We start from the raw sequence: 12,002 nt of genomic DNA, 5'->3' as shown, positions 1-12,002 counted from the left end.
TGTTCAGTTCAGCTCTGATTTTGACAAGCCTTGGGGGATGGTGTCCCTGGCCATGCTCCACTGCAGCAGGTCCCATGGCAAATGCTCTGGGTTCCATGCAGCGGAGTCTTGTCCCCGCCAACTCTCCAAGAAGCTCTCCCTTGCCAGCCCAAATGTCCATGGGTTCTCCTGTAGCTAGGATTCCAGAATTCCATAGTGAGAGTGGGCCGCTCCATGTCTACTTAACTTATCCCTTCCCCAGAAGCCACTCAGGGCAAGGAATAAGTCCTGATGCTTGTATACCCTGTGAAGATTCCCCAGCTTCTTGCTCCTTCAGTCCAGGATCTGTGTCCTCCCTCTGACTACTCTCAATGCCGTCCTTCTGAAGATCTGCTCAGAGTGTGCTAGTCTTCTTGATGGTCTTATCTCTTGGTGGGAGATGCTCTTGCTGGCTGTGTCTGGTTGGCTATCTTGGCTCTGAGCCCCCTTATCTTTTTAGATCTACTTAAACATTTTTTAAATAAGAAGGCAGTCAGGGGGCATTTTATTATAGATTGTATACTACTACATTTTCTGGCTGTCATAATGTTTTGTGTTGTAGTAGGCATTTAGGTATATATTTTGATACACTTATTAATTGCTTTCTCTAGTGTGGGAAACATTCATTTCAAATGATTGCCAAGGAATATGTAATCTCATTGATGATGTAATATTCTATAATTTCTTTAAACTTCATGAGAACCCTTTATTACATCTCTACGAGGTGTTTCTGCTGAAATACATAGTGAACTCTTGCAAACTGTTAACTTCGTTTATAAAATACTTGGCATGTTAGGATAAATATGTAATATTTCATTAAAACATAATCATGAAGAAATAGGCATTACAATAGAAATGTATTCTAAATTCATATCACATTTTTCAGCTTCATCCAGGATATAGAAATGGAAGTTCTCAAGGCATAATGCTCTATGTAAATTCTTTGAGGGTGGGTATATTCATCTGTTCATTTCTCTTTCAATACCTGAAGCAGGGCTTGCATGTACTAGACACTCAGTAAATATTTACTGAACAAATAAATAATGAAAATTTCATCCCTATGAACACTCATCATTTGTCTTGGAGAAATATATCAACTTAAAATTTATAAGCAATAAATCATTTACCTAAAATAGAAAAAGGTAGACAGTTATTTCCTGATATAGTACTTTCAGTTCTAATGAATGGAATATCAGACTAAGCAAATTTTAATACCTAAGAATTTTTCTAATTAAAAACTGTGGTTATGAACTTTCAGAATAACAGATTTATAGCTTTTCCAAGTACTTTAGCATTCATTGTATTTGTTATACAGAGAAATCCTGTGAGATAGGCTATCATATATTATGATTTTTCATTGTACAAATGAGGGAACTGGATCTCAGAAAGATTAATTGGTTACTCATGGTTACAGTTTGTGAGAGGGAAAGGTAGGTCTCAAACCCGAGTGTCAATGCCTCTAAAGGCAGATTTACTTTCCATTTCACAACATAGCTTTCTCCCTGCTTGACACTTAAATAATGAAGTATGTTGAAATGAAAAGGGAGCTTACATCCCATTCTAACCCCCAGCACTGCAACTGTGTGATTATGTGATGTTGGGCAAGTCAGGTGATCTCATATCCAATATTTTTTTTTCTTCTGCAAACCTCAAATTTATAAGCCAAATTTTGCTTTTTATCATGTGTAGTGATAAGAAATCTCTTGTTAGTGATTATATTCTGATAGCCTTTGTTCTGGGTATATTATTTATCTGTTTCATATGCAGTTTGTAAGCTTACTGAGGGCATAATTTATCATTAAATATAAATATAATTATGTTAAAGTATATGTATATGTGTATGTGTATGTATTTGTATATATGTATACTGCATTTCTGATAGTGCCCAGTTCAATGCAAGGAGCAGATTAGGAGCATATTCTGTATGTATCCTTGTTAGTCTCTTTCTACTTAGGCAGCAATGCAATTGATGAACTCTGATTAGTGAACATCTGGCAGTAAGAAGGTTATCCTGGCATCCACTGTTAGCAGATACCAGATGTAATGTCCTAGCTATGCCCCCCACTCCTTTCATTGACTGTGTTGATAAATTATGATGGTTTTACCTTGCTGAGAAAATGTTTTGGTACTTGTCTCATGTAATTTAAGCAACTCATAACTGTATCTTATTCCTTTAGTAGAAAACCGCACTGCACAAATAACATCCACAGGAAGCCTTGTATTCCAAAATTTTGAGGAGAGTATGAGTGGAATTTATACATGTTTCCTTGAATATAAACCTACTGTGGAAGAAATTGTTAAACGTCTTCAACTAAAATATGCTATATATGGTAAGAAGTAAAGTTAGTTGTGTTTTAACCTTTCTTAATGATTTTAAGCATTTAAATATGTTTAAGTAGGCTTGTCTTAAAGGGGATTTGTTATTTTTAGTCTCATTTAATTAAAAAAGAATTACCGCCTCCCTATGTAAGTACTTTGTAAAGGGTTAGTGGTGAGGGCACAGAATGGTTAACAGATTGTAGTCTTTTTTTTCTTCAGGGGAATGTTGACATGTACACACAGATAAATTTTAGGGCCAGGGATGTATAAATGTTTTCAAATTATTATGATGATATTATGGCTTTTACTATATTAAATTCTAAGTATTTTAAATTTGAGTATCTGATTTCTGGTACACTGCCATCCCCCAAAACAGGAACGTGAAACACCACTGTAAATTCCTTTTCTGGTAGATTGACCTTTTGAGGCTTACAATTGGCAGAGCTCAGTTGATATGTGTAAGAATTACAGAAAGAGGAAAGAAACATGAAAAGGTGGCTTGCCAGTCAAGACAGATTTATTTTAGAGAAAAGAAACCTGAGAGGCGCCTTCTGGCCGAGTTAGGTCAGAGGCACACACTCTTACAGACTAAGAGTTTTTGAGGATTCAGGGTGGGAGAGTTTATCAGAGGCTTGGACTGCTTCTGTGTCTCTTTGTTCTGCTTATCTGGGAGGGAGAGTTGTGTGTCTGTTCCCATACATCTTTTTGCAGCTGCAGGCATATCCCCCAAGTCTGCTTTTAGCTTCTCTATCTTAGTGCAACTGAAGGGAAAGGAATGTGCTTATTAAGGCCCACTTTTTTTTTTTTTTTTTGAGATGGAGTCTCACTCTGTCACCTAGGCTGGAGTGTGCAGTGGTGCGATCTCAGCTCACTGCAACCTCCACCTCCTGGGTTCAAGCGATTCTCCTGCCTCAGCTTCCCGACTAGCTGGGACTACAGGCACGTGCCACCACACCTGGCTAATTTTTTGTATTTTTGGTAGAGATGGGGTTTCACCGTGTTAGCCAGGATGGTCTCGATTTCCTGACCTCATGATCTGCCCACCTGGGCCTCCCAAAGTGCTGGGATTACAGGCATGAGCCACCACACCTAGCCAAGGCCTACTGTTTTACTGGGGCCCATTGTGTAAAGGTGAAGTTTGGCAGTTACCTGAGAGACTTTACCCCATCTCCCTCTGTGCCCCAGCTGTCTTATCTGTGTTTTACTGTCTGCTCTTTCTGGCTGCTTGTAATTAGAAGAGAGGTGATTTCCTTGAAATGCATGAGGCTAGAAACGGAGCTGGAACTTAAAGTGGCGGTGTTTGTCCGAGATGACACTGCTCCTGCTCTGTCAATATGGAGTAGCCAGGAGAACAGCCTGAACTCAAGTTGCTTGTAGGTTCCATCTCACTGGTGGGACCCATGTGTGGCAGACAGAATAATGGCTCCTAAACATGTCCATATCTAGTCATATCCAGAACATGTAAGTGTGTTGCCCTACATGGCAAAAGGGATTTAGCAGATGGATTAAATTAAGGCTCTTGAGATGAGGAGATTATCCTGAATTATCTAGGTGGGTCCAATGTAATCACAGGGTTCCTTCTAAGAGGAAGGCAAGAGGGTCAAAGGCAGAAAAAGGAAATGCGCTGACAAAAGGAGAACTTGCAGTGATTTTCTTTGAAGATCAAAGAAGAAGCCACATGCCAAATAATGCAGGCAGCCACTACAGCTAGAAATGACAAAGAATTGGATTCCCCCTAAAGCTTTCAGAATGAATACAGCTTGATTTTTGCTTAGTAAGACTCATTTTGGATTTCTGATCTCCAGAGCCATAAGGTAATAAATTTGTGTTGTTTAGAACATTAGGTTTGTGGTAATTTGTTACAGTGTCAATAAGATAACTTACACACCATTACTTTGACAGCAAGGGTGCCAAACAACTGGCAGAATTATTAGTGGTTTCTTGATAATATTTTGGTTAATCAAAAAATACTTTCCCATGTAGCCAAAGAGAAACATAATGTTTTGGTAAGATAATTAACTTTGTTAGGCAAATAATTTGTTTAAACCTTTTAATCAGTCATGTTTCATTTTTGTTACATAGTAGTTATCTCCATCTTGTTACTTCAGGTACCTAACTTATAATAAATGTACTTCAGAATCACTCATAAGTACATATTCACATATGCTAACAAATGTAAAAGTGCCTAAAATGAGTGCTGGTTTATAATAATGATAATGATAGCTAATATTTACTGAGCACTTATGATGTACCAGGCAGTGCTGTGTTTTTACATGTAATTATTACAACAACAGCAAAATCCATATTTATATAATGCTTGCTTAGTGTAAGCATTGTTCTGATTTATTTATATTAAATGTATTTCAAAACAAACTGTGATGTAGGCACTGCTATTTTTGGTCTCGTAAATGTAAGGAAACAGAGTGGTTAAGTGACTTTCTCAAGACCATAGTTATTAAGTAGGGGAGGGGAGAACTCAGATTTCAATTTAGGAATTCTGGTCCTAGAGTTAGTATTCTTATGCTTTATGATATCCTACTATGTACACCACTGTTATATGAATGCCAGCAGGATGAAGACCAGATTAATAAACTGACTTTGGAGACCTACTCTTTTTATGCTTAAAACAAATGCAATTGATTCTATTTTATTATACATAGCTCCTTTAATCTTTGTAATAGCTACATGGTGTTTCAGATTTTATTTGAGTGTTCTTCAGTTAATTATTATTTAGTTTGTTTCATATTTTCCCTTCCTCAGATGGTACTGTATGAAACATTTAAATATCTGTCCATCCATCCATCACTGATCTGTGTATACACACAGATACACCATACCCCCCACCATACTAACACTGCTGTATTTTGTAAGATAAGTTGTTAGTCTTTCAGAAAGATGAATTCTGTAAAGGAAAATCTGCAGGGAATTCATAGTGCTATTTTGATTGATTCTTTTGTATAGCAGTTTGCAACCTTGCTATAATAGATGAGAACCTCAGTTTCTAAAACCCCTTTAATGCTGTATTTTGAAGTGTTGCCAATATAATAAATTAATGGTATTTTGTAGTTTTAATATGCATTTTTTGGACTTTGGTGGGTTATTCAAATCTTGTTATTTGTGTGAGCTCTGTGTGTGTGTATGTTTGTGTGTCTGAATAGCTACTGAGAGATATATAGCTATGTAGATATTAATTTTATGTCAAATGCATTGTATTCTGTATTTTGTTTTTAGCTTATTAATCTCTTATATTCTAAGTAAAGGATAATTGCAAATTTAAAAATTTTATATAAACTACAAGTGGTATTTTCTTTTTGACTCATGTTTTTTACTGTGTTGAGCAAGATATTCACCATTACCTGGATTGTAAGAAGTAAAATCAACTTATAATTTTCTATATATATATATATAAAATATATATATAAAATATATATATATAAAATATATATATATAAAATATATATATATAAAATATATATATATATAATATATATATATAAAATATATATAAAACCTTTAAAAATTTTAGAAAATTAGAAAAATAAAATCAAGAATTGTTATCGGTTTTGAATATGGCAAGACACTAGGTATAAAATGGTGACTCATTGCTTTAATATACACTTCTTAATTATTAGTGAGTTAGAACATCTTTTCATATTTTTATTATTCAGTAGATTGCCTTTTCAATTCCACTGTCATCTTCCTTTTGCATAGTTTGTCTTTTTCTTACTAATTTTTAGATATTTTGCTATTCTGGATACTAGTCTTTTCTTATGCATGCTTTAAGTAATTTCTACCTTCTCTCACTTAAGATGTTTATACTAACAGAAGTTTCAATTTTTTGTTTGTAATGAGAGCTATCAATTTTAATTCCCTGAGTCGTTTTGCTTTTGTTTTGTTTAGTTTTGTTTTCTAAGAGATTGTTTCCTATCTAGAAAATAAAAATTGCCCAGAACTTTGGGAGGCCGAGGTGGGTGGATCCCTTGTGGCCAGGAGTTCGACGCCAGCCTGGGCAACATCGAAAAACCCCGTCTCTACTAAAAATACAAAAAAATGAGCCAGGCGTGGTGGTGCACACCTGTAATCCCAGCTACTCAGGAGGCTGAGGCCAGAGAATCACTTGAACCTGGGAGGCGGAAGCTGCAGTGAGCTGGATCATGCCACTGTATTCCAGCGTGGGTGACGGAGTGAGACTCTGCCTTAGACAGCAAAAAAGAAGAAAAGAAAAGAAAAATTGTTTCCTATATTTTCTAGGCCTATTTTTTTAAAACAGGAATAAATTAACACCTTTTATTTGTTAGACAAAGAGCAATGTTCAATATAAATTTTCTTAAGACACTTAAAACCTGTGAATTTCTGACCAGTTCACAAAACCACCAGATGATACTTCAGCATGAAGTAAAAAACAGACTGTCAGCTCTAAAGATGTTACAGAGCAGAAATTTCCAAATGCGTTTTACAAGCTTTCTAGGCAAATGAATAATCTATCTTCTATAATATATTAACAAAAATTCAAAATATAAGATTATGTTTTGACGTACTTAACAAGCATTCCTTCTTTGTCTCCAACAAACAAAGCTGAGGAAATAATGTAACCATTTTCACACAGAAAATTAAGGCTGCAAGTCATACACAAGAACAGAAGTGCTTGAGCATTAGAACTGTTCTGCTTCATTGTCATACTCGAATTGTTGGCTCTTAAACCATTTTCAGTTACATACAAGGAAAGGTTATTATATGTTCAGCAATTACTAAGTTTTCAATAATTTAAGGTCCAGTAGTTTAGAAAAGTAGACTGAGAATGGTCCTGAAAAGGCAAGTTAAACCTTAGGTCTGTTTTTTCAGGTTAAACTTTTTGTTTTGAGATAAATGTAGATTAACGTATGGTTGCAAGAAATAGTACAGACAGATCACATGTATTCATTACCCAGCCTCCCCAAATTGTAATATCTTGTAAGCTAAGATATTGATTTTGTTACAGTCTACCCATCTTATTCATATTTTTCCAGGTTTATGTGTACTTTTGTGTGTGTGTATGTAATTCTGCCATTTTTATCCCATGGGTAGGCCCAGGTATCTACAACCATAGACAAGATACAGAGCAGTCCCATCAAGACAAGGATACCTTGTATTGATCTTTTATAATTGAACCCATTTTCCCTCCTACCTCCATCCAGAATTCCTGGCAACCACCAATCTTCTCTCATTCTGTATTGTCGTTTCAAAAGTATTATACAAATACAGTGCTATAGTACATAATCTTAGGGGATTGACTTTTTTTCATTTTTCCAAATTCCTTTGTGCATCTATCACACACTCTTTCTTATTGCTGAGTTGCATGGCATAGTATGCATATACCACAGTTTGTTTAATGACTTATGCATTGAAAGATATCTAGGTTGCTTTGCGTTTTTGGCTGTTGCATGTAAAGCTTCTATGGACGTTTGTGGATTGTTTTTCTATAGACATAAGTATTTATTTCTGTGGGGTAAATACCTAAAATGCAGCTGGTTGATCATATGATAGTTGCATATTTAGTTTTATAAGAAACTGCCAAACTGTTTTTCAGAATGACTGTACCATTTTGTATTCCCACCAGCAACATAAGGATAGTCCAGTTACTCCATGTCTCCACCAGCAATTGGTGTTATAATTATCTTTTGTTTTAGCCATTCTGATAGGTGTGAAGTAATATTTCATTGTGGTTTTAATTTGCATTTCTATAATTTCTAATGATGTATTAAATATATTTTATGAGTTTATTTGCCATCTGTACATCCTCTTAGGTAAAATTTCTGTTCATATCTTTTGACCATTTTTTCATTGGATTGTCTGATATATTAACATTGGGTTTTTTGATATTTAATACACATATACAGATAGATAGATACTCTTTCTTTGTTGGATATATATTATTTGCAAGTATTTTCTACCAGTCTGTATTTTGTCTTTTCATCCTCTTGACAGGATGTTTGCAGAGCCTGTTTTAAAATTTGGTTTTTCAGATTTGCTTTTGTGAATCATGCTTTTTGTATTAAGATGAAAAATTATTTGCCTAGTTCTAGATCCCAAAGATAGTCTGTTTTTTTCTGAAAACTTTTGTAGGTTTCCTTTTTTTAAAAAAAAATTATTTTCATTTTAAGTTATTGGGTAACATGCAGGATGTGCAGGCTTGTTACATAAACATGTGCCATGGTGGTTTGCTATCCCTATCAGCCCATCACTTGGATATTAAGTTCAGCATGTATTAGCTATTTTTCCTAATGTTCTTCCTCCTCACACCACCTACGGGCCCCAGTGTGTGTTGTTCCCCTCCCTGTGTTGATGTGTTCTCATTGTTCAGCTCCCACTTATAAGTGAGAATATGTGGTGTTTGGTTTTCTGTTCCTGCATTAGTTTGCTGAGGATAATGGCTTCCAGCTCCATCCATGTCCCTGTAAAGGACATGATCTTGTTCCTTTTTATGGCTGCATAGTATTTCATGGTGTATATGTATCACATTTTCTTTATCCAGTCTATCCCTGATGGGCGTTTGGGTTGATTCCATGTCTTTCCTTCAATGATATGGAATCATTATTTGCTTCAATGAATAGTGCTTCAATGAACGTATCAGTGCATGTATCCTCATAATAGAATGATTTATGTTTCTTTTGGTATATACTCAGTAATGGGATTGCTGGGTGAAATGGCATTTCTGGTTATAGATCTTTGAGGAATTGCCACACCATCTTCCACAATGGTTGAACTAATTTACACTCCCAGAAACAGTGTAAAAGTGTTCCTGTTTCTCCTCAACCTCGCCAGCATCTGTTATTTCTTGACCTTTTAATAATTGCCATTCTGACTGGTGTGAGATGGTATCTTATTGTGGTTTTGATTTGCATTTCTCTAATGATCAGTGATGTTGAGCTTTTTTTCATATGTTTGTTTGCCCCATGAATATCTTCTTTTGAGAAGTGTGTGTTCATGTCCTTTGCCCACTTTTTAATGGGGTTGTTTTTTTTCTTGTAAATTTGTTTAAGTTCCTTGTAGATTCTGGAATATTAGACCTTTGTCAGATGAATAGAGTGCAAAAATATTCTCTCACTTTGTATATTGCCTGTTCACTGTGATGATAGTTTCTTTTACTGTGCAGAAGCTCTTTAGTTTAATTAGATCCCATTTGTCAATTTTTGCTTTTGTTGCAACTGCTTTTTGCATTTTTGTCATGAAATCCTTGCCTGTGCCTATGTCCTGAATGGTATTGCCTAGGTTTTCTTCTAGGGTTTTTATAATTTTCAGTTTTTTTTTTTTTTTTTTTGAGACGGAGTCTCGCTCTGTCGTCCAGGCTGGAGTGCAGTGGCTTCAATCCATCTTGAGTTAATTTTTTAATAAGGTATAAGGAAAGGGTCCAGGTTCAATTTTCTGCATATGGCTAGCCAGTTCTCCCAGCACAGGTTTCCTTTTTATATTTAACTATGGGATGCATTTTCAGTTAATTTTTGTGTAAAGTGTGCTGAGGCTTGGTTTAAGGTTGATTTTTATTGTTTTTATTTTTTACATATGGATGTTCAGTTGCTTCAATATTATTTCCTGAAAAGGTTATTCTTCCTCCATTGAGTTGTTTTTGCATCTTTGTCAAAAATCAGTTGAAGATATTTGTGTGGGTGCTTTTTTTCTAGGTTCTGTAATTTCTTCCATTGATTTATAGTTTTATACCTCCTCTACCAGTGCTACACTGTTGATTACTGTAAGTATATAGAAAACCTCAGTACCAAGGAGAAAGTTCTTTTCAAGATAGTTTTCAAGAATAGTCTTTGTTATTTAAATGTCTGTCCCTTTCCATATAAATTTTTGAATATTGTTATGTGCATCAACAAAATATCCTAATGTGATTTTGATGGGAGTTACATTCAATCTATAGATTAATTTGGGGAAGAATTGCATCCTTCCTATACTGTGTCTTCTAGTTTATGAGCATGGTATGTCTATCCATTTAATTAGGTCTTTGATTTCTTTTATTTGCATATACATGTTTTGTTAGGTGTATACTAAGTGTGTTATTTTGATTTTTTAGAATAATTATAAATATTATATTTTAAACTTTTAATTACACATGTTTATTGCTAATATGTAGAAATAAATATTATTTTTGTGTTGATTTTGTATCCTGCCACCTTGTCAAAGTCACATAACAATACTAGATTTTTAGATTTTGGTAGATTCTTCGTGAGACATTTATGGCATGTTGACACAGAGACAGAATCTGTGTATTTGTTATTTATTTTTGTTTTTTTTTATTGAGGAGCCTAGGACTTTAGATATATGTTGAAAAAATATGTTGAGAGTGGGCATCATTACCTTTCTCATAATATTAGGGGGAAATAATCTAGTCTTTCACCATTGAGTATATATAATGTTAGCTGTGGGTTTCTTGTAGGTGCCCATTATCAGATGGAAGAAATTCCCTTATTCTACGTTTATATTTGAGGATTGTTTTTATTGTGAAAGGATGTTGGATTTTGTCAAATGTTTTTTCTTACATAAGTTAATATAAACGTGTTTTTTATTTTGTACTTCATTACTATGGTTTGTTACATGAATTGATTTTTTAACTATTAACCCAAACTTGCATTCTTGGTTTAAATCCCACTTGGTCATGGTGTATGATTTTTTTCAATATTTTGCTAGATTTGATTTGCCAGTATTTTATTGGGAATTTTTGCATTTGTTTTCATAAGAGATACTGGTTTATAGTTTTCTTGTGATGTCTTTGGTTTAGGTATCAGGGTATTACTGGCTTCATAGAATGCGCTGGGGTGTATTCCCTTCTGTTCCAATTTTGAAAGTGTTTGTGAAGAATTGTTGCTAATATATCTTAACTGTTTGGTAGAATTCATCAGTGAAGACCTTTGGGCTTGTGTTGTTTTTCATAGGTAGTTTTTTGATTACTAATTCAACCTTTTTATTACAGGTCTAATCAGATTGTCTATTTCTACTTGAGTCAGTTTCAGTAGTTTGTGTCTTCCTAAGAATTTATTTTATCTAAATGTGTCTAATTTGTTGGCATAGAGTTGTTTGTAGTATTCCTTTATAATTCTTTTATTTCTTTAAGGTCAGTAGTCTCTCCCCTTTTTTCTGATTCTAGTAATTTGAGTCTTCTATCTCTTGTTTTTGTAAATCTAGCTAAAATTTGATCAATTCTGTTGATTTCTTAAAAAACTGGTCTTGGTTTCATTGATTTTCACTATTTTTTATTTATTATATCACTTATCTCTGCTGAAGTCTTTATTATTTTATTCATTCTGCTTGTTTTATATTTAGTTTTTCTATTTTCTCTTTCTTTTTCATTGTCCGAAGATAAAAGATTAGGCTACTTGAGAGCTTTCTTTTATAATATGCCATAAGCATGGCATATTATTTCCCTCTAAGTGCTGTCTTACCTGCATGCCATAGGTTTTGGCATGTTTCGTCTTCATTTTCATTTATATCAAGATTATTTCTAACTTATCTTTTGATTTTTTCTTTGATCTATTGATTATTTAGGAGTCTGTTAATTTTCATTTCTGAGTTTTTCAAATTTCTTTTGTTGCTGATTTTTAATTTTACTTTATCAGAGAAAATAATTTGGATTATTTCAAAGGTTTATGGCTTAGTATATGCTTTATCCTTGAGAATGTTCCATGTGT

The 12,002-nt window shown here is 34.3% G+C and overlaps 1 protein-coding gene across 13 annotated transcripts in view; it reads left to right on the top strand.

The window, feature by feature from the left end:
* Positions 1 to 12,002, top strand: part of ZPBP (zona pellucida binding protein) — a 261,637-nt gene that overhangs the window by 32,957 nt on the left and 216,678 nt on the right. For 7 of the 13 annotated variants that reach the window (XR_008626246.1, XR_008626245.2, XR_008626249.1 and 4 more), the window contains exon 4: positions 2,199 to 2,348. Coding sequence is in view for 8 of the 13 variants with exons in the window: in XM_008962892.3 (XP_008961140.1) it covers positions 2,199 to 2,348 (150 nt within the window). In the remaining 5 variants the exon portion in view is untranslated. Of the gene's footprint in view, positions 1 to 2,195; positions 2,349 to 12,002 lie in introns of all 13 variants that reach the window. The other 6 variants (XR_008626247.1, XR_008626248.1, XM_055115936.2 and 3 more) reach the window with 1 other exon arrangement.

This window comes from Pan paniscus, chromosome 6 (assembly GCF_029289425.2).
Source record: "Pan paniscus chromosome 6, NHGRI_mPanPan1-v2.0_pri, whole genome shotgun sequence".
In the NCBI taxonomy this organism is placed as follows: Eukaryota; Metazoa; Chordata; class Mammalia; order Primates; family Hominidae; genus Pan; species Pan paniscus.
The sequence above is the reverse complement of the archived record's forward strand: the minus strand, read 5'-3'. Positions and strand labels throughout refer to the sequence as shown.